Below are 15,713 nucleotides of genomic sequence, written 5' to 3' on the forward strand. Positions count from 1 at the left end.
GCCAGGCAAAATCTTGTTAACAGCTGATCCATTTAAAGTAATTGGAAAAGCAGGAGTGTGGTTCTTAAAGGTGGAAGCTTGCAAGATGAAGAAAAGGAGTCATGAAGTACCAATCTGTATGGCTGCTGAAGGGGCAATCCTTCATTCTTGTGTCTTACACAGAATGGCAGATGAGTGTGTGCTGCAATTCAAAGGACAGGCATTGGACCTGCGTCGTTTTTGAACCACCTTTGTGTTTCTCTGATCCAATGCAGACTGACTGCTGTTCTTAAGGACCTTAACAAAACCACTGTAATTTGTGCTGGCTGCTTGGGGTAACTCCTGGAGGCCACTGCAGATGTTGGGGTTTGTGGTGCAACATAGCCCCATCCACCTCCTTGTGCATCTTCAGACAGAGAGCTGATATAGGAGCTTTTAAGGCAACCCCGCGTTATGCAATGCTCCACAGGGGGTTGGTTCAGTCAGTGTTAAGGCAGCTTAACCTGATGAGTAGGATATGATGCTTGTACTGTTACTTGTATGGAGAGAATGATCAGGACCTAGACACCCTCCAGCACTGGGGAAGTTTGGGGAAGTTACAAGGGGTCTTTTCCCTTTGTGGTGATGTCCTCTGTGTGTTATCTTGATCTTGGATTTAAGGTGGCTGGTCAGAGTGGTCAGAGTGGAGCTTGTGTAATGAAGAGGGGATCCAGTATCGCAGTCGTTATTGCGAGGTACACAGTCCAGACTCTTCTCAGTGTGTCGGAAACAGCACACAGTACCAAGATTGCCTGTACAATGAAATTCCCGGTATGTACAGTGTCATCAAGGAGGGAGAGGGTGGGCTGATTCAGGAAAGCAGCTCATGCTCAGACTGTCAAGCTAGACTGAGATTTTCTCTGCTATAGATGGGGTTTGGATGCTCTAAAACAACAAGCAAGCAAACTAACAAATGTGCTATATACTCACTTGTTTCTGGCACAGGATAACTGACATTCCTTTGGGGACAGCTCAGCTCTCTTATAAAACAGAATTACTTAGATCTATAATAAGTAACTAATATTGCTTGAATTGAAGCTTTTAACCTTGCATAGTTGTCTCAGGCTGGGTTATATAAATGAACTCTGTTCTCAGTGTGGATGTGGGCAACAGAAGGTCCTTAAGTTCAAATATCAGAGGAGTGAAGGGCACAGGAGTGAAGAGGCAAGGTGGGGCGGATGGAGACAATTGGTGTGTAAATTGGGGAGAGCAATCAGGGTCTAACAGAGAAACATTTTTGATGGACAGATGTTCATGAACATCTTCCAGCGTAGGTTTTGTGGAAATTGAATCTCTGAGGCAAATACTTGACAAGTGTCTAGACTGAATAACCCCTTTCCAAATGTTTTTTTCTGGACTACTATGCCCTGGTTTAAAAATTTGAGATCTGTAGACAATGGTAGTCTTGTTTTCCATGGTTTTCTCAGCTGTCTTCTTTCTCCAAATGGAAGAAGTTAAACAGTGATCAGATAATAGTACTGGAATTGTCAGGTTTTTTGAGAGGTTTTGTTGCATGTCGTTCCCCATGCTGAGCTTATCATTCAATTTAGAGAGACTCTCAGCTTGCTGCAAAACACACAAGCAGCTTCTCGTGTCTAGAGCACTGGGTTTTTAATTACTTAGAGAAGCAAAGTGATGGCAAAATCACAACTTTCTCCAATCCTCTTTTCTTTGTTTAGTGATCCTGCCAGCCTCCAGCATTGATGAGAGCACAAACTGTGGAGGTAGGGTACCACTGACTATATATCTTATTTTTATCCTAACCTAGCTTTTTTGCTCCCTGTGCAGTATCAGTTGAAGCATTAATCTATACAGCTCACATCCCACTGATAACCTTAATTCCATTGGAGTCTTGCTGTCTGGATCAGACTGGAGGAATGTATCGCACTGTCCAGTTGTCAGTTCCAAGATTTTTATTTATTTCAGGGTTTGGGTTGGGCACTGAGTGTCATTAATTTTCAGGGAGCACATCATCTGTCTCTCTCTATCCACAGTATAAATGGTTCAGGAGAAAGGAAGGGATATATTCCTCATTTCACCACTGTAAGCCTACAGCAGTTTGGATGCAGTTGTTTTTAAATAACCTATAAAGACTTCAGTGAATGGAGGTCTCTTAGACAGTTCCTTTACTGTCATAGGACTAGATCAGAGTTGATGGTTGTCCTCCAAGCACTCCTTTTCATTGAAGTCCTCACCTCTCAGAGAAGATGTTTCTCCTTTATGCATACAACTTGGAAGATACAGTCATTAGTGTCACTTCTCCACTGGCCTAGGAGCCTCTGTGATAAAAGTGCAGATTGAAGAAAATGGCAGGTTCCTTCGGCATTTAAAAACGCTAGTTTCATACTAATGACCATGTCAGTTCCTGCTATTGTCACACCCCTGCTTTCCTGAAACCTAGCTAGTCTGCAGGCTGCCAAAATCTGTGCCCCCTGTGGAGATCATGGCAGAAAAGGCATGTCATCTATGGGATGGAAATGTGGCCTTTTGGTTTGTGACTGCAGGGCAATCAATGGAATTAAGATTTCAGCACCTACAATGTAACAGTTGGCTTTCTGCATTGCTCCTCCCGCCCCCAGAGAGAGCAAAGTCTCTCTGCAGTTCCAGGACTCCTTACTACAGTTGCACTTTGCTATTATGCCCTGTATTCACATTTCCTTCTTCTTTTTTCTACCGCCACTGCATTTGCTGTTCCAATCTACATTTTACCATAGCTAATATTATTCATTACATAGCGTTCTGCAATATTTGGCAAGGAAACCAATCAACAGAAATTCTGCCGATGCATCTCAGAAAGTCTATATTATAAAAGTGACGAACCAGAAAGGCTGCGCCTTGGGAACTGATGTGCTGCAGATGAAATATTTTATTTTACCCCTAAGGTGCTGCTAAAACTCACCTGAAAAATCAGATGGGTCTTTCAAGGGTGACAGCGAAATATAAGAGTACTTTATGTTTTAGAAAGGATTTCCTACTGTAGTGAATCGGCAAATGTAACAGTGAAATGAAACATTCACTGCAGTATAAGCAAAGCTGGGCAGGAGGAGAATATGACAGAATGCCATGTGGCTTCACTGAACACCGGCTGCATATTCTGTATTTAAGCTCTCACAAATGAGGTAAACCAGGCAGAGGTTTTTAGAAAGGAAATGTCTTTTTGGAAAAGTCTCATAATATTTAATAGGAAATTATTGTCTTTCTGCTGGTTTTTTGGACCATCTTCTAAAACACAATAGAAAGTCGTAATCATGCAATAGAATTTTATAGTGTGATTTAAAAAATAAATGTAGCTTGTCAGTCTAATAAATTCTATATGCTCCTTACTGTAATTATGATTGAAGTGCATTACTTTTCTGTAGAACTCTATTGGTTTTGTTCTTATTAAACTCAGGAGGATATTTTTTAACTAAAGATTAGAGGAGATCAGAAGACTAATGGGCAGAATTCTCTATTTGAAAAGCATATCAGTTAAAATGTAAGATGGCACCAAAAAAAAATGCACACCGTGATCAGACTAAGAATGAACCTCATTTACAGCCACTCTCTGAGTAGTCCCTTCCATTTCTTCACACACAGTCAAGTCAACGCAGCAGTCTGTCCAAATGAATTGGCTTTTGAAGTATTATGGGAACTTTCCCGCTGCAGTCTCCACTGAAGCGATCTGGCTCTCCCCTGGGACAGCTGCCCTGGGGCACTAGGGCCCCTGTCGTTCCTGCTTGAAAGATGATATGGCAGAGCAAAGTCAGTAGTGCTTGGGGTCATCATCACTGATTCTCCTCCTGTGGACCCCTCAGCAAACGACAAGAAGGTCACACACTTAGGCTACCCAAGACTGTTTCTGGTTATTTCTTTAACTTGGTGGCTGTAAAGGTCACAACTCCTTGTTCTGTTGATGGTGGAGATCTGTTGGCTCTTGGGTTTACCATGGGGTTTGGGACTTTCTCAGGTGAGGGAGAAATGAGGAGAATTATTTGACTTTCTCCTCCTCTGCCAGGCAGAGTTGCAAGGTAGGTAGCTCCCAGCGCGTGGGAGGCACATCTCCTTGCAGGGGTCAGTGCTGTGCTTGGAGGGTGCTGCTAAAATCACACACCGAGAGATCTCTGTAGGAAGCTTTTATAGTCCAGGAACTTTTATTTTTGAAATCTTCACACCGTAGCTACCCCACCAGCACCTGCCTCCCACTGCTGTCTGTGCAGTTTGTGGAGAAATACAAGCAAAGAAGGTTTTTTCAAGCAGTTTCCCCTTTTACTTACTCCACCTCATCTTTCCCATTCCCCTGAGGACCTCTGTTTTGCTGTTAGTGATACAAACACACCACAGAAGGTAGTGCAGAAGTGACCAAGGCAATGCACTGCTATGAATAAGCAAGGATGCTGAGTACACTTGGATTACACCAGGGAGGAATGTGTCTCTCTCTTACCCCCCACAGTCCCATAGGCTTTTTGGGCAGCCGGCAAAAAGGGCTTTCCCCTCGCTTTCCTCCCCTTTAGAGAAACACTGTTTTTATCCCCTTATTTCCATGACACACACATGCTTCGGAATCCATTAATGTGTATTGTTTGTACGGCTCATTTCTTTAGCTGTCAGCTTAACATAATGTTTAGTTTCAATATCAATAGAGGGGAGAGAGGAGAGACAGGGAGGGAGCTTTGAGAAAACAATGCACGAACCTGTTAAACGCACACGGCAGAGCTGCAGTGGGGAGAGCGATTTGCAGGGAGATTATGTCAGTTTATGTTAGAACTTAAGACTCTGGCTTCAACAGCTTATTAATGTTGATCCCGAGATGTCATAGCTCTGATTTGCACCTGTGGTCTTGTCGGGAGAGGGAAAGAGGCTGTTCTTTAAAAATAGCATCACTTGTCATTTCCCTTGCAGGTTTTAGTCTCATCCATCTGATTGCCACCGGGGTCTCCTGTTTCTTTGGCTCTAGCCTCCTAACGTTTGTGATTTACGTGTACTGCCAGCGCTGCCAGAGGCAGTCCCAGGAGTCAACTGTTATCCACCCAACCACTCCCAACCACCTCCATTACAAAGGCAACACCACCCCCAAGAACGAGAAGTACACCCCCATGGAGTTCAAGGTAGGGTGCTCGATGGGAAATACCACAGACAGCTTGATACTACCTGAGCTCTTCCATATTCATGTCATGGTTTGAAGTGGGTAGGCTTGTGTTTCTGTGCCCAGCTGTTAGCATTACATGTGGGGCTGAGGAGGGACTTGGGTAATACTGAAAGTGCATGTAGCAGTACTGTCACAAAGGGGTTAAAAAGTCCCGTTATTGCAATGGGATTTTGTTCTGTTTCATAGCCCTGACAAATGCCAGTGAGGCAAATACATACCAGCATACTGCAGCCCATTATGACCATTATACGTATACAAATTGTCCTCTAAGAAATCAGTAAGAGCTCAGCTCAGTGCATTGTTAGTGCTTGGTAAGAGGAAACGGAGGGGAGGAAGAATAAAAATGGAAACTTGAACAAATAGCTGTGAAAATGCTGATTGGTAGGATGAGATTCTGGAAATACTTTGGGAACTGCAAAATCGGAGAGAATAGGGAAGGAAAGAAGGTTCTGCCCCCTCCGCCAGTACTGGACAGAACTTATCTCCCAGGCAGCTGCACAGAATTCAATGGTAGCAGCAAAATTGGGAGAAAAATTAGGAAGAGATGAGTGTCAAAGTAACATACTCTCTTGGCACGTCCGCTTGCTAAAGAGAACATCGGCCGTTATCCAGAGACGGTATGACTAAGGGTGCAAGAGACTATACGCTGAAAGAGTGGCACTCCTCTGTGTTTGAACCTCAGTCTCCAGGTGAAGTGTGGGATCAGAGGGCTGAGCAGTGGGATGGAGAGAAGGGCTTCCCATCGCCCCGGGAAGAACAGCCCGCCTAAAGTCACTTGAGCGGTGTGCAGCGTTATCTGGGACATGAACACAAAACAGAAGGAAAGCCGGCAGCTGCTTGCTCCTTCCTCTGGCTGCGTACTGTTGACATTGTGACTGTGTGTTTCTGCTGGTCTGGCTGGACTTCTGACTGAGATCCTACAGTAAGATCAACTTTGGGGCCATTGCCATAGACTAAGCTCCATGGGTGCTGGGGACAGTTTCTGCACAGAGACTTTATAATGCTGGGCTCAGGAAGATTCCAGATATATGGCAGCGATTGCAATATGAATATGCATCAGAACTAAGAGCTTACATCATATTTTTTGAAAAGAGTCAACATTTTTCTGATATTTTAAGGGAAAACAGTTAGAGTTGGAAAATAACAGACCAGTTTGGCAATAAGTATTTGCTCAATTCCTTGTGTTGGGTATTGCAGCCCCTCAGAGGATAAATGCAGTCTCAAAAATACATTTCCTGACAGCATAAGGCTACAGTTGCATACAGTTTAATAAGGATGCAGCATCATAATGCGAGTCAGCATGGATTTGTGGAAAGTAAATCATGTCAAGCAAATTGGATTCCTTTTCTAAATTAAATAAACATTGATCTAGATAGAAGGGAAGCAGCAGACATATTGGGATCTTCAGAAGCTTTTAACAGAGTTTCACAGAATGTATTATTCTACACATTCTGCATACATGGGTTAGGTAATAGTTTATTAAGACACGTAAGGAATTGGGAGCTGATCCTGGAAGCTTCAAGCTATGAGAGTAATCCTTTTGGTTATGTGAATAGTTGCCAATAAGAAGACTTAGGTGAGAAAGACTTGCAGGAACAAAGATGTGCAAGACTCTCCTCCTGTTTCTCACTTAGCAAACAGTGAAGAAAAGATACAAATTATTTTTGTGGGCAAAAGCACTCTGTATTAACATTTTTTTCGTGATTTATACTGTGCTTCCCTATAGTATCAGATGATTTAGAATTGGAAGAATGGTTAAAATTTAGAAGGATGGAGCTGTTCCTAGAATAATCTTGATCGATTGGGTAAATGGATTATGAAATGCAGTATGTCTATGCAAAGCAGTGCAGCAGAGTAGAAGTAATAACAAAGCCCAGCAAAGTTTAAAATGGCAGCAGATTGTAGTATGTAGTATCAGGAGGGAGTTGACCTCTTTGATAGACCCATTTCTGAATACTTGATGTAGTGTGTAATGACAGTAAGCAGCTGTTAGAGACTTCTTTTGAGAGACATAAAGAGCCTAGGCATTAGATCAAGTTTTGAAAAGTCTAGTTTATTTAAAAGAAGGCATTAGCTAGCTGGGACTGTACGAGGTAGGTTGGGGGGAGAAGGGACTTGGATGCGAAGAGAGATAGACCAGATGGGGCTCATTTATAGAATGTTAGGAAGTGAAGCAGTTCAAGTTCATAAATCTGTAATCATTGGACAGAGCAAAACTAAATGTTTAGGAGCAAGGGACTACTTTGTTAGGAAGAACTTGGAGTGATAGTCTCTCACAGAGAATGGTGAATGAGGCAGATAGACAGACTTACAGAAGGGTAAAATCTGTTTATCAGGTGAAGCCCCTTTTCTCTATCTCTGTTGAATGTTTTCTTACATTCCTCTTCTTTATTGTCCCTCCTTTCAAAAACTCGTGCCTGAAAATGTCTCATTTAATAATACAGTTTTGCCACTCCTCAGTGTTCCCTTGAAGAACATAGTGTTAGTGCAGTAAGAGGGAGGTTGTCTGTGCTCTGTGCTGTGTAATTACTTACAAAACTTGTTATTAGCTAGCTTTGTATTTAGGAATAACTGGCAGATTTTTGTAAGGGTCAGGAGGGAATTTTTCATGCCTTCAAGGAGCATGTGTGGTTTTATTGTGGTGCTAAACAATTAACAGTCAAATGATGGAGGAACTAAAATTCTCCTCCTGGAAAATGGGAGTTAGACTGAGTTTGGATATGGGCCCATCTGCATTTCAAATGTGTCCATATGAAAGAAAGTACAAATACCTGAAATTCCAGATTTTAAAAGTAAGTAAGCGTCTACTCAGAAGATGTCAAGAAAACTCCCCCAGATATTTTTTAGGTAAGGAAAGCAAAAGAATCAATGTGTGTGTGTGTGTGTGTGTGTGTGAGTGAAAGAGTTAATAAACCCAAGATTAAGCAAATATACGGTGTGTAGACTACTTTTCAGTAACAGAAAATGATAATGCATAGTGAAATGATGGATAGCAGAAGGCTGAGCATATGCACAACTCTATTATTTTCCATTCTTTGATAATACTAAGCCTTCTGCAACCATCTTTATTTTGTTTTCATCTTGAAATATCTCTGCTCTCCAACCAGCAGGTGAACACAGTAGAAAGTTTGACAATGTTACATTCAAATGTACAGCACTGAATGAAAACTTAGAAATCAAGGTGAATTTTATATGAAGGCAGATTTTAATGAAGGACGTGCTAGCTGAGATGAGCCTTGTTGGACATTCAAGCACAGCAATGCATTAATGCAGATCAGATGTAAATATCGTACATAATGGTGACCTATTGATCATTAAGCTGATGCTAACTTGCCTAGGCAGTGTTTTGCAGAACAGTGCTTTATTTTTCCTGGCTTCTTTTCCCTTCCTGTTTTGCTTTCTCAGAGATGCTTTGAGGTTTATTGTTAGCCATTTTAGCCATGATGTCTTAAAAGATTTCATGCATATGCATTTACCAGCAGCACGTTGATTTTGATTTGTTATTCACAGATTGTAGGGGAGAGACCTTTTGGGTCACCTAATAAGCAGTTCATGTTTCATTAATTGGTTAAAGTTCATACAGCACTCTGACAATATTGAAGACTGTGCAGAACAAGAGCATAATGAAATAAAAATTATCTACTCTTCACATTTTGGCATGATGGGTTACAGAACCACCTACAACCTCTCCAGTACTGCCACATCGATTAGTTAATAACTGGCTATCAAAGCAGAGAGGAGAACCTCTTTTTTAACACGTAGCTTCAGCTACTCAGTGACTTACTCATGTGAGTTACTTAACATTGTGTTGGATGGAAAGCCAGATGATCCCGCAGTAAAAGCAGGAGGATGCAGGGTCAGGGCTGAGCCTTTGTGTGTGAGCTCTAGGAACAGCCACACAGGGAGAAAGGATTTGGACTGAACTTCTTCCTATTGCTAAATCCTCTGCTGATAAAGGGAGCCAACTTTTGACTCTACACGGGAAGTGGACAGGCAAAAGCATCTGCAGATTGGTCCAAATCCAAGGTCTGATGGCCTTTGGATCAGGCCGGATGTGATCAGTGAGAAATATAAGTTTGCAGGATTGGTCATGATGATGATTCTGCAGATCTGCTTCTTGATTGTGTTGGACAGACCTTCCTCTGTCCTTCCTTCCTTCAGCACTGTTTTAGTCATGAGTCATGCAGTCAAACTCTTTTTGTACCGATGCCTGAAATAATCTAGGGAAACACTGGAGCACTGCCTCTGTTCTAGGCACCATTGCTGCTAAGGGCCATGGACACTAAGGGCCAACCACTGAATTTGTGCTCAAGCAAAATAATAGTCCTTTATGTCAAGGAGCAAATTTATGTGGGGGAAGATGAGGTGAAAACTGATTGAGATAGCAGGCTTTGGCAAAGAAAGAAGGAAACTAAATGTCTGATGTGTCACCTGGTACCTCAGGTTCCTCAGAGGGCAGCAGAACAGTACGAGTTAGACCGGGTGGGGCTGTGGGTCCTATACCTGCCCAAAATTCTGCAACAAATATAAATGCAGCCCCTGGAAAATGGGGAGAATGCTCACTCGATCACTTGGGAGTCTGTATAAATAAAAAGTTACAAAGAATTTTTCTCAATAAAGTGAAAACAATGCTGTTGAAAATCAAATAACAGTGCAGAGCACACCCTCCCTACAAAGGACTCCCAACACTGTGATCCACACTTCATTAGGAATCCCGAATAATTCACGGAGATGAAATATCAATGTGGAGGGCTATGAAACAAAAAACAATTTTGCACTTGGAAGAAGAGTCCTTGTGAATAAAACAACAGCCTGGGTGTGCCTTCCAACATTGTAATGAGGGATAAAGCTCAGGGTGTAAGGAAGTGGAGCCCTGTATGGTTTTTAAATGTCTTTCCCTTCGCTGTGGTCATTTTCACAGCCACTGAAAATCGCACCTTTTCATAGCAGGCAGACACCAGTAGTTCACGTTAAAATGAGTTTAGCTGCTGTCAAGTCCCCTAGAGAAATGTTTGTCTAAGTCAGCCTCAGGATCTGAGGATGTTTGTTTTTTCTCTTCCATGGAAAACTTAGGGCTTCGGAGTCCTATTGCTTAACTTGATATGTTGCTACTTCAACTAAAATTGCCTAACCCATTTGTACGTAGTGATCAGAGTCCATACGCTGATATCATTGTGATATAAGCTTTCTTCTTTTCTCTGTGACCCTTCCACCGTGCATCATTCAAGCCTGGGGAAGTGGCTGTAAAGTTCAGACATAAGCCAGCAGTTGATGATACCCAACATAGTCAATAAGTCATCAACAGTCTCCCTTAAGCATTTGCTTTAGCTGGCATTTTAGAGAGAGATTTAGCTGATGTAATCAGTTGGTAAAAAATATATGATGTCTCTGTGTGTGTGTGTGTATATATATATATGTATGTATCATAAATCAGATTGAAACATAAATTTTGTTCCCAGTGAAGTTCATGTTTAACAAAGACAATTTCCCCTGAACAAAGTGGCATTTAAGAACATTAACTGCTTGAATGGCAGAGTACGTATTTTTAGTACTTACCATGAATATAGTATTATTTGAAAAGGAATAGTAGGGGCAGGGGGTTGTATTGGCAAAGGAGCATTGTGCCTGTTCCTGTATGATCCTGCAGTTGCAAATATCACTTCAGGGGACTCTCAATTTACATAATGCCTGCTAGGAAGGGAAAGCAAGAGAGCTTACTGATGGGGAAAAAAGGATTAAGTGGTGTGCCTCAGTCAAAATCTGTTAGTGTCTCTTTTTCCCCTTTATATCATTGGGTCGGGTCAAATTGAGCAGTCAAGCATGCCTGTAGGTGTGGCTGTCCTGTGATGATGATGCCCATGGAGTGATGTGCAGCTCTTGGAGGTGTCCTCACCCCGTGGCAGCGGTGCGCGGCAGGCTGCCATGTGCCTGTCACAGATATCTCCATTTTATAGATACATTATTTAAGAGCAGGGGAAACTGCTCGTTAAGGTGTGACCGTTTCATTGTTTGTGTTCCCATGAGGGAAGCGCTCCCTCTGGGATGCCATGCAGCTGCTTGCAATGTTCCTTCAGTTGAATTTGGTTCCTCCTCCCTGCAATCTTCATGCAAGCCCTTCGTTACTTCATGGTGCAGTTGCCGCTTGCTCTGCAGTCGGAATCCACATCATTCCTCTTTCCCCAGCATTTTAAAAGAGTCCAGTCTTGGGGATTAATTTTTAGTTTTCCTCTTTAAGCCATCCTGAGAAGTTTTAAGTCACAGTGGAGGTAGATGCTTCATATTCCTCTTGCCATGTTCTTTTCTGATGACTCAACCTTCTCTCCTCAACCGTGTATGACCAGGTGTATGTCCTCTACAGTCACGTCAGAGGCATTACAGTGTGCTCTACCTCTCACAGTCTAGACTAGTCATCACAGATGCTGGAGTTAACCTTATTTGGTTAGCTGTGTTAGCCTTATTTGTAGCTGTGATGATTGGTGGACACAGGCAAGACGGGTTTGTAGGTAGACAGGATTTTTTCTTTGTTTTTATTAGATCAATGAATATAGCTGGAAAAAGTTGGGGCTTTTGACCATATGAGCTGCTATTTCAGACCTGAAAGACGGGTATGCTCAGAAGTTCATCTAATTTTTCCAGCTATCATAATTGGTCTCATAACTGATATTACCTTTTTCTTGCAGCCTTTGCTTTCCCTAATTTTTCTGGCGTTGACATTTATTTGCTCTCCACCCTCCAGTGTGCTGGAAAAAGAATTAGAGGAAGAATTGCAGGGCTGGGAATAATAAAATTGCTCTGTGCTGTTGTATGTTTACGTGACTTCCCTCTACTGGTCAGAATAGAAATAGTTCAAATATACCCTGGCCACATTTGCTAAAAGTTAATGGTTCTTGCTTGGCTCACGTGCTTCAAGTGGTTGTTCCCTCCTTGTCTCTGCGAAGCTCTGACTGGCAGTGGTATGTGCCAAAGTCAAGCTAGGAAGTCCTCAATGCCTCCAAGACATGCAGGAGAAACTAATTAGGGGATTGCAGAAGAGTTTAAAGGGAGCTGTGAGGGCAGGGAGCGAAGCAAAGGATGAGGGTAATATTGGACAAGCAATATAGACCAGAAAAGGTCTAAACTTTGTGACACATGTGGAGGGGAGCTGCATTGCTATTCATCTAGAGTAACTCCACTAGCGAATGATGGATTTTTAGGTAGAATCATAAAGAAAAGCAGCTGAATACGTAGGAAATACAGATAGCTCTGTCTGTTTTTAGAGCTAGAGCTCAATCTTGAGAACCTGCTTGGCAGCTCCGAGGGAGGACTGTTCAAATACCCCAGCTGGTTTTTCCTGAACCATTACCACAAGCATCATCCTGAAGAGCAACTGAGAGCATCATCAGGGCTGCTCAAGATGTTCTGGCTGCTACCACGGCACAACTGCAGCAGCACTACATCAATCGCCACTTTTCCACCATCATGCCCTTTATATATGCAAAGTAGGTTTGGCGAAGGCAGGAGTGGCTCTGCCTGCCTTCCCCTGTAGGCAAGGCGAATCCTCATTAAGTCAGCTTTAATGTTGTCCTGAGATTTGGCACAAAGCATGTGAGTGAAGGAAAGAACTGAAAATCCACAGATGAAGGAATCTAGATGGACTGTATCCCAGAGTCTGTGAGAATCAGCTAATGAACAACCCCAATTACCTTTATTAGTATCACGGAAGTTGGGCAACCCCCCAATGCCAAGAAATGCAAAGGTAATACAAAAGCGTTCATATGAAAGAAGGCCAATTTCTTCCCAGCTAATTGAGTCACGATTAAGCTACCAACTCCAATGCACTAAAATCACACAAGTAGCTCTAGTAACTCCTCATGGGAAAGGCTGGTTGGATTTGGGCCTATGAGAAAATACCTGTAAGTGCACAGGACCCCAACTGATAAAATACTTGTGGACATTCCCCATTCAGCAAAGCATATCAGTGGGGTATTAAATCCGAGCTTCTTAAAAGCTTGGCAAAGTCAGGGCCATAGTAAAGAATGAAACCAGGAGAAACAAATGGGGTTGACCCAATTGTGCTTTTCAGTTACAGCAGTGGGAACTCATTGAAACCAATCTGTCAGTGTTCATATGCAGGCAGATCCGGATGAATATTTGAGAGGCAACACAATCACACACTGATGAAATGAAAGGTGCTTGGGTGGAACTGACAGCTGAGCTGGGACCCTTGTGCTGAGAAGGAAGAAATCAAATGTGATCACTTTTTGCACTGTTTCAGCATTAGTGGATGAAGAGAAGGCATTGAATGAGCTACATAAGGGTAGATTCTCACTTGGTTAAAATGGAGCTTCACTGGTCCGTACACTTAACGAACAGTACGATACTGTTGTCCTAAATAATCTTGTGACATGTAAGTAGAAATTGGCTTGGACCGGAAAGGTGCTACAGAGATTGAAACGTGGCTGATGGACAGTAAGCATCAGGCTATCATTAATGGGAATGTATAGGGCCATGGGGGCAAGTTGTTTGGGGCACTGCAAGCAGTAATGCAAGGTTTGGCTTCATTTAATATCTTCATTAACGACCTTGGAGAGGGTGCAGTCAGCGTGTTAATTAAACTAGCGGAAGATATTAAATGGAGAGGTATGTCAAAAAACAGCCATTGGTATAGAAATAATGGAAAATGACCTGGAGAGGTTATAAATGTAGAGAGGAAATAACAAGGTGAGATGCAGCATGGGGAGAAAACAAAGCAATCTTGAGGAAAATAATCAAAAAGCAGCTATTTAGTGGGTGGGAGATGCTTGGAAAGCTGTAAGACTATAAGAGACTGAATGGAGTTAACAGATGGCAAATTAGGCCCTGTCTCTACTTTTATTTCTATTTTTACTACTACTTTTATTTTTGCACCATTGCAGTCAAACCTTTGCAATTCTCGGTCTAAATGTAGTGCTGTGGGCTGGCGCTGCTCTGCATGACTTACGATTGTAATTCCCTAGAATAAGCAGCTCGGAGGCAATCTGAAGACTCAGGGCTGTTTGCTCCAATCTAGCTGCGACGAGGCAGTGAAACCTGCCTTCTCCGGACAGACCTGCAGGCTGTCGCCGTGGCCTGACTCGTTTCCATGCATTGGCCGAGGCCCCGCAGCGGTTGGTATAGATGGTCTTCTGCACCCCACGTGAACTCTCTATCTTAGTTTTTGAAGGCGATTAATACACCTCTGGTGAGTTAGTTTGGGTACTAGAGCATGTGCAAGGATGGGTACTGTAGCTCAACTGATTAGCTCTGTAGTAACATTACTGCAGCTCTGTAGTAACATTACTGCATGCCTGAGTGGCCCAGGAAGGGGGAGGAAGGACATACGCTGAAGCAGCATAGTAGGGCAGTAAGAAGACAGTTTATACCTCCCCATATAGCTGAGATCATATCTGCTAGTGCTATACAATGTAGCCTGCAGCTATACATTGTTGTATTGTATTGTTATATATGTGTATATATATTGTTATATATTGTATATTATACATACAGCTACATATTGTTATATACAGCTATTATATATATATAGCCTGCAGCTATATTGGATAGCAGCTTGATGCAGCCCTGGATTCCTCTTTCATGTGTGAACACGATATCATGGGTGTTGCCACCATCAAGTTACTGGCAAGCCAGGGCTAAAAACACACTTTTGGGCTATACACCTGCGCTTGAGGGTGGGCAGACTTCCACTGACGCCTTGGTCATCAGTTCCCAGTTCAGAAAAGTACTTAAACCTGAATCTAGCATTAAGCAGGGCCTCGCTTCAGTTTGGCTTATTGTTACTTACAGTTCGTCTTGTTGTCTTACCCATGTGCTTAAAGGCAGAGATGTGCCAAAGCATCTTTCTGACTATGATCCTTTATGTCGCCAACTCTGAGGGTTTTTGTAAGTTTAAAATGGCAGTAATATAACTTCACTCCCTCCCAAATATAAGGATAAAGTAGCTATTTTCAAACAACCATAGAAAACTGAAGCTATTCATTTTCTCATAAATGAATGTCAGTTCCATTGTCAACCTGAGCACATCTACAGATGCTGCTGCCATTTCGGGGTTGCTAAACACAAAGATACTATTTAATTTATTTACCAATAGCAGTGAACAAAGAACTTCCAGTCTAAAAACATGGTAAGCGTCTATCCAAAAGGAACATACAATCTTTAGTTTAGTCCCACAGGGGGCTTTTTTTTTTTTTTTTTTTTTTTTGTATCTCTTTTCAAGTGAGAAAACCTTTGTATGTACAAAATAGATTTCTCATCTGTACATCTACACTTCACTGTAAATGCAGCAGACAACCTTACTGAATTCAGTGGAACAACTTCATACGTAAATCTTGGGCATCACTGGCTTTGACTTCAGAGTGGGCAGAGCTCACCAGCCTTTATAAAAGCATCAGGTGAGACAGTTTGTGTAGCATCAGACACGAAGCAAATTTTTTTAAGAAAAACATGAAGAATTTACAGAAATCTTAAAAATCACTTATAGCTTGCAGTAAATACTTGGGTTTCATAAGGTCTTTCTGGCAGCTTTCCACATTTCCAGGGTTGTTTGTAATGCATG

At 42.3% G+C, this 15,713-nt stretch overlaps 1 protein-coding gene across 4 annotated transcripts in view; it reads left to right on the plus strand.

Annotated features, from left to right (window-relative positions):
* SEMA5B (semaphorin 5B) overlaps positions 1–15,713 on the plus strand; it is a 273,437-nt gene that overhangs the window by 245,440 nt on the left and 12,284 nt on the right. For all 4 annotated transcript variants that reach the window (XM_064514705.1, XM_064514704.1, XM_064514702.1 and 1 more), the window contains 3 exons: positions 640–789; positions 1,698–1,742; positions 4,897–5,102. In XM_064514705.1, coding sequence (XP_064370775.1) covers positions 640–789; positions 1,698–1,742; positions 4,897–5,102 — 401 coding nt within the window. The remainder of the gene's footprint in view (positions 1–639; positions 790–1,697; positions 1,743–4,896; positions 5,103–15,713) is intronic.

This window comes from Dromaius novaehollandiae, chromosome 7, assembly GCF_036370855.1.
Source record: "Dromaius novaehollandiae isolate bDroNov1 chromosome 7, bDroNov1.hap1, whole genome shotgun sequence".
Lineage (NCBI taxonomy): Eukaryota > Metazoa > Chordata > Aves > Casuariiformes > Dromaiidae > Dromaius > Dromaius novaehollandiae.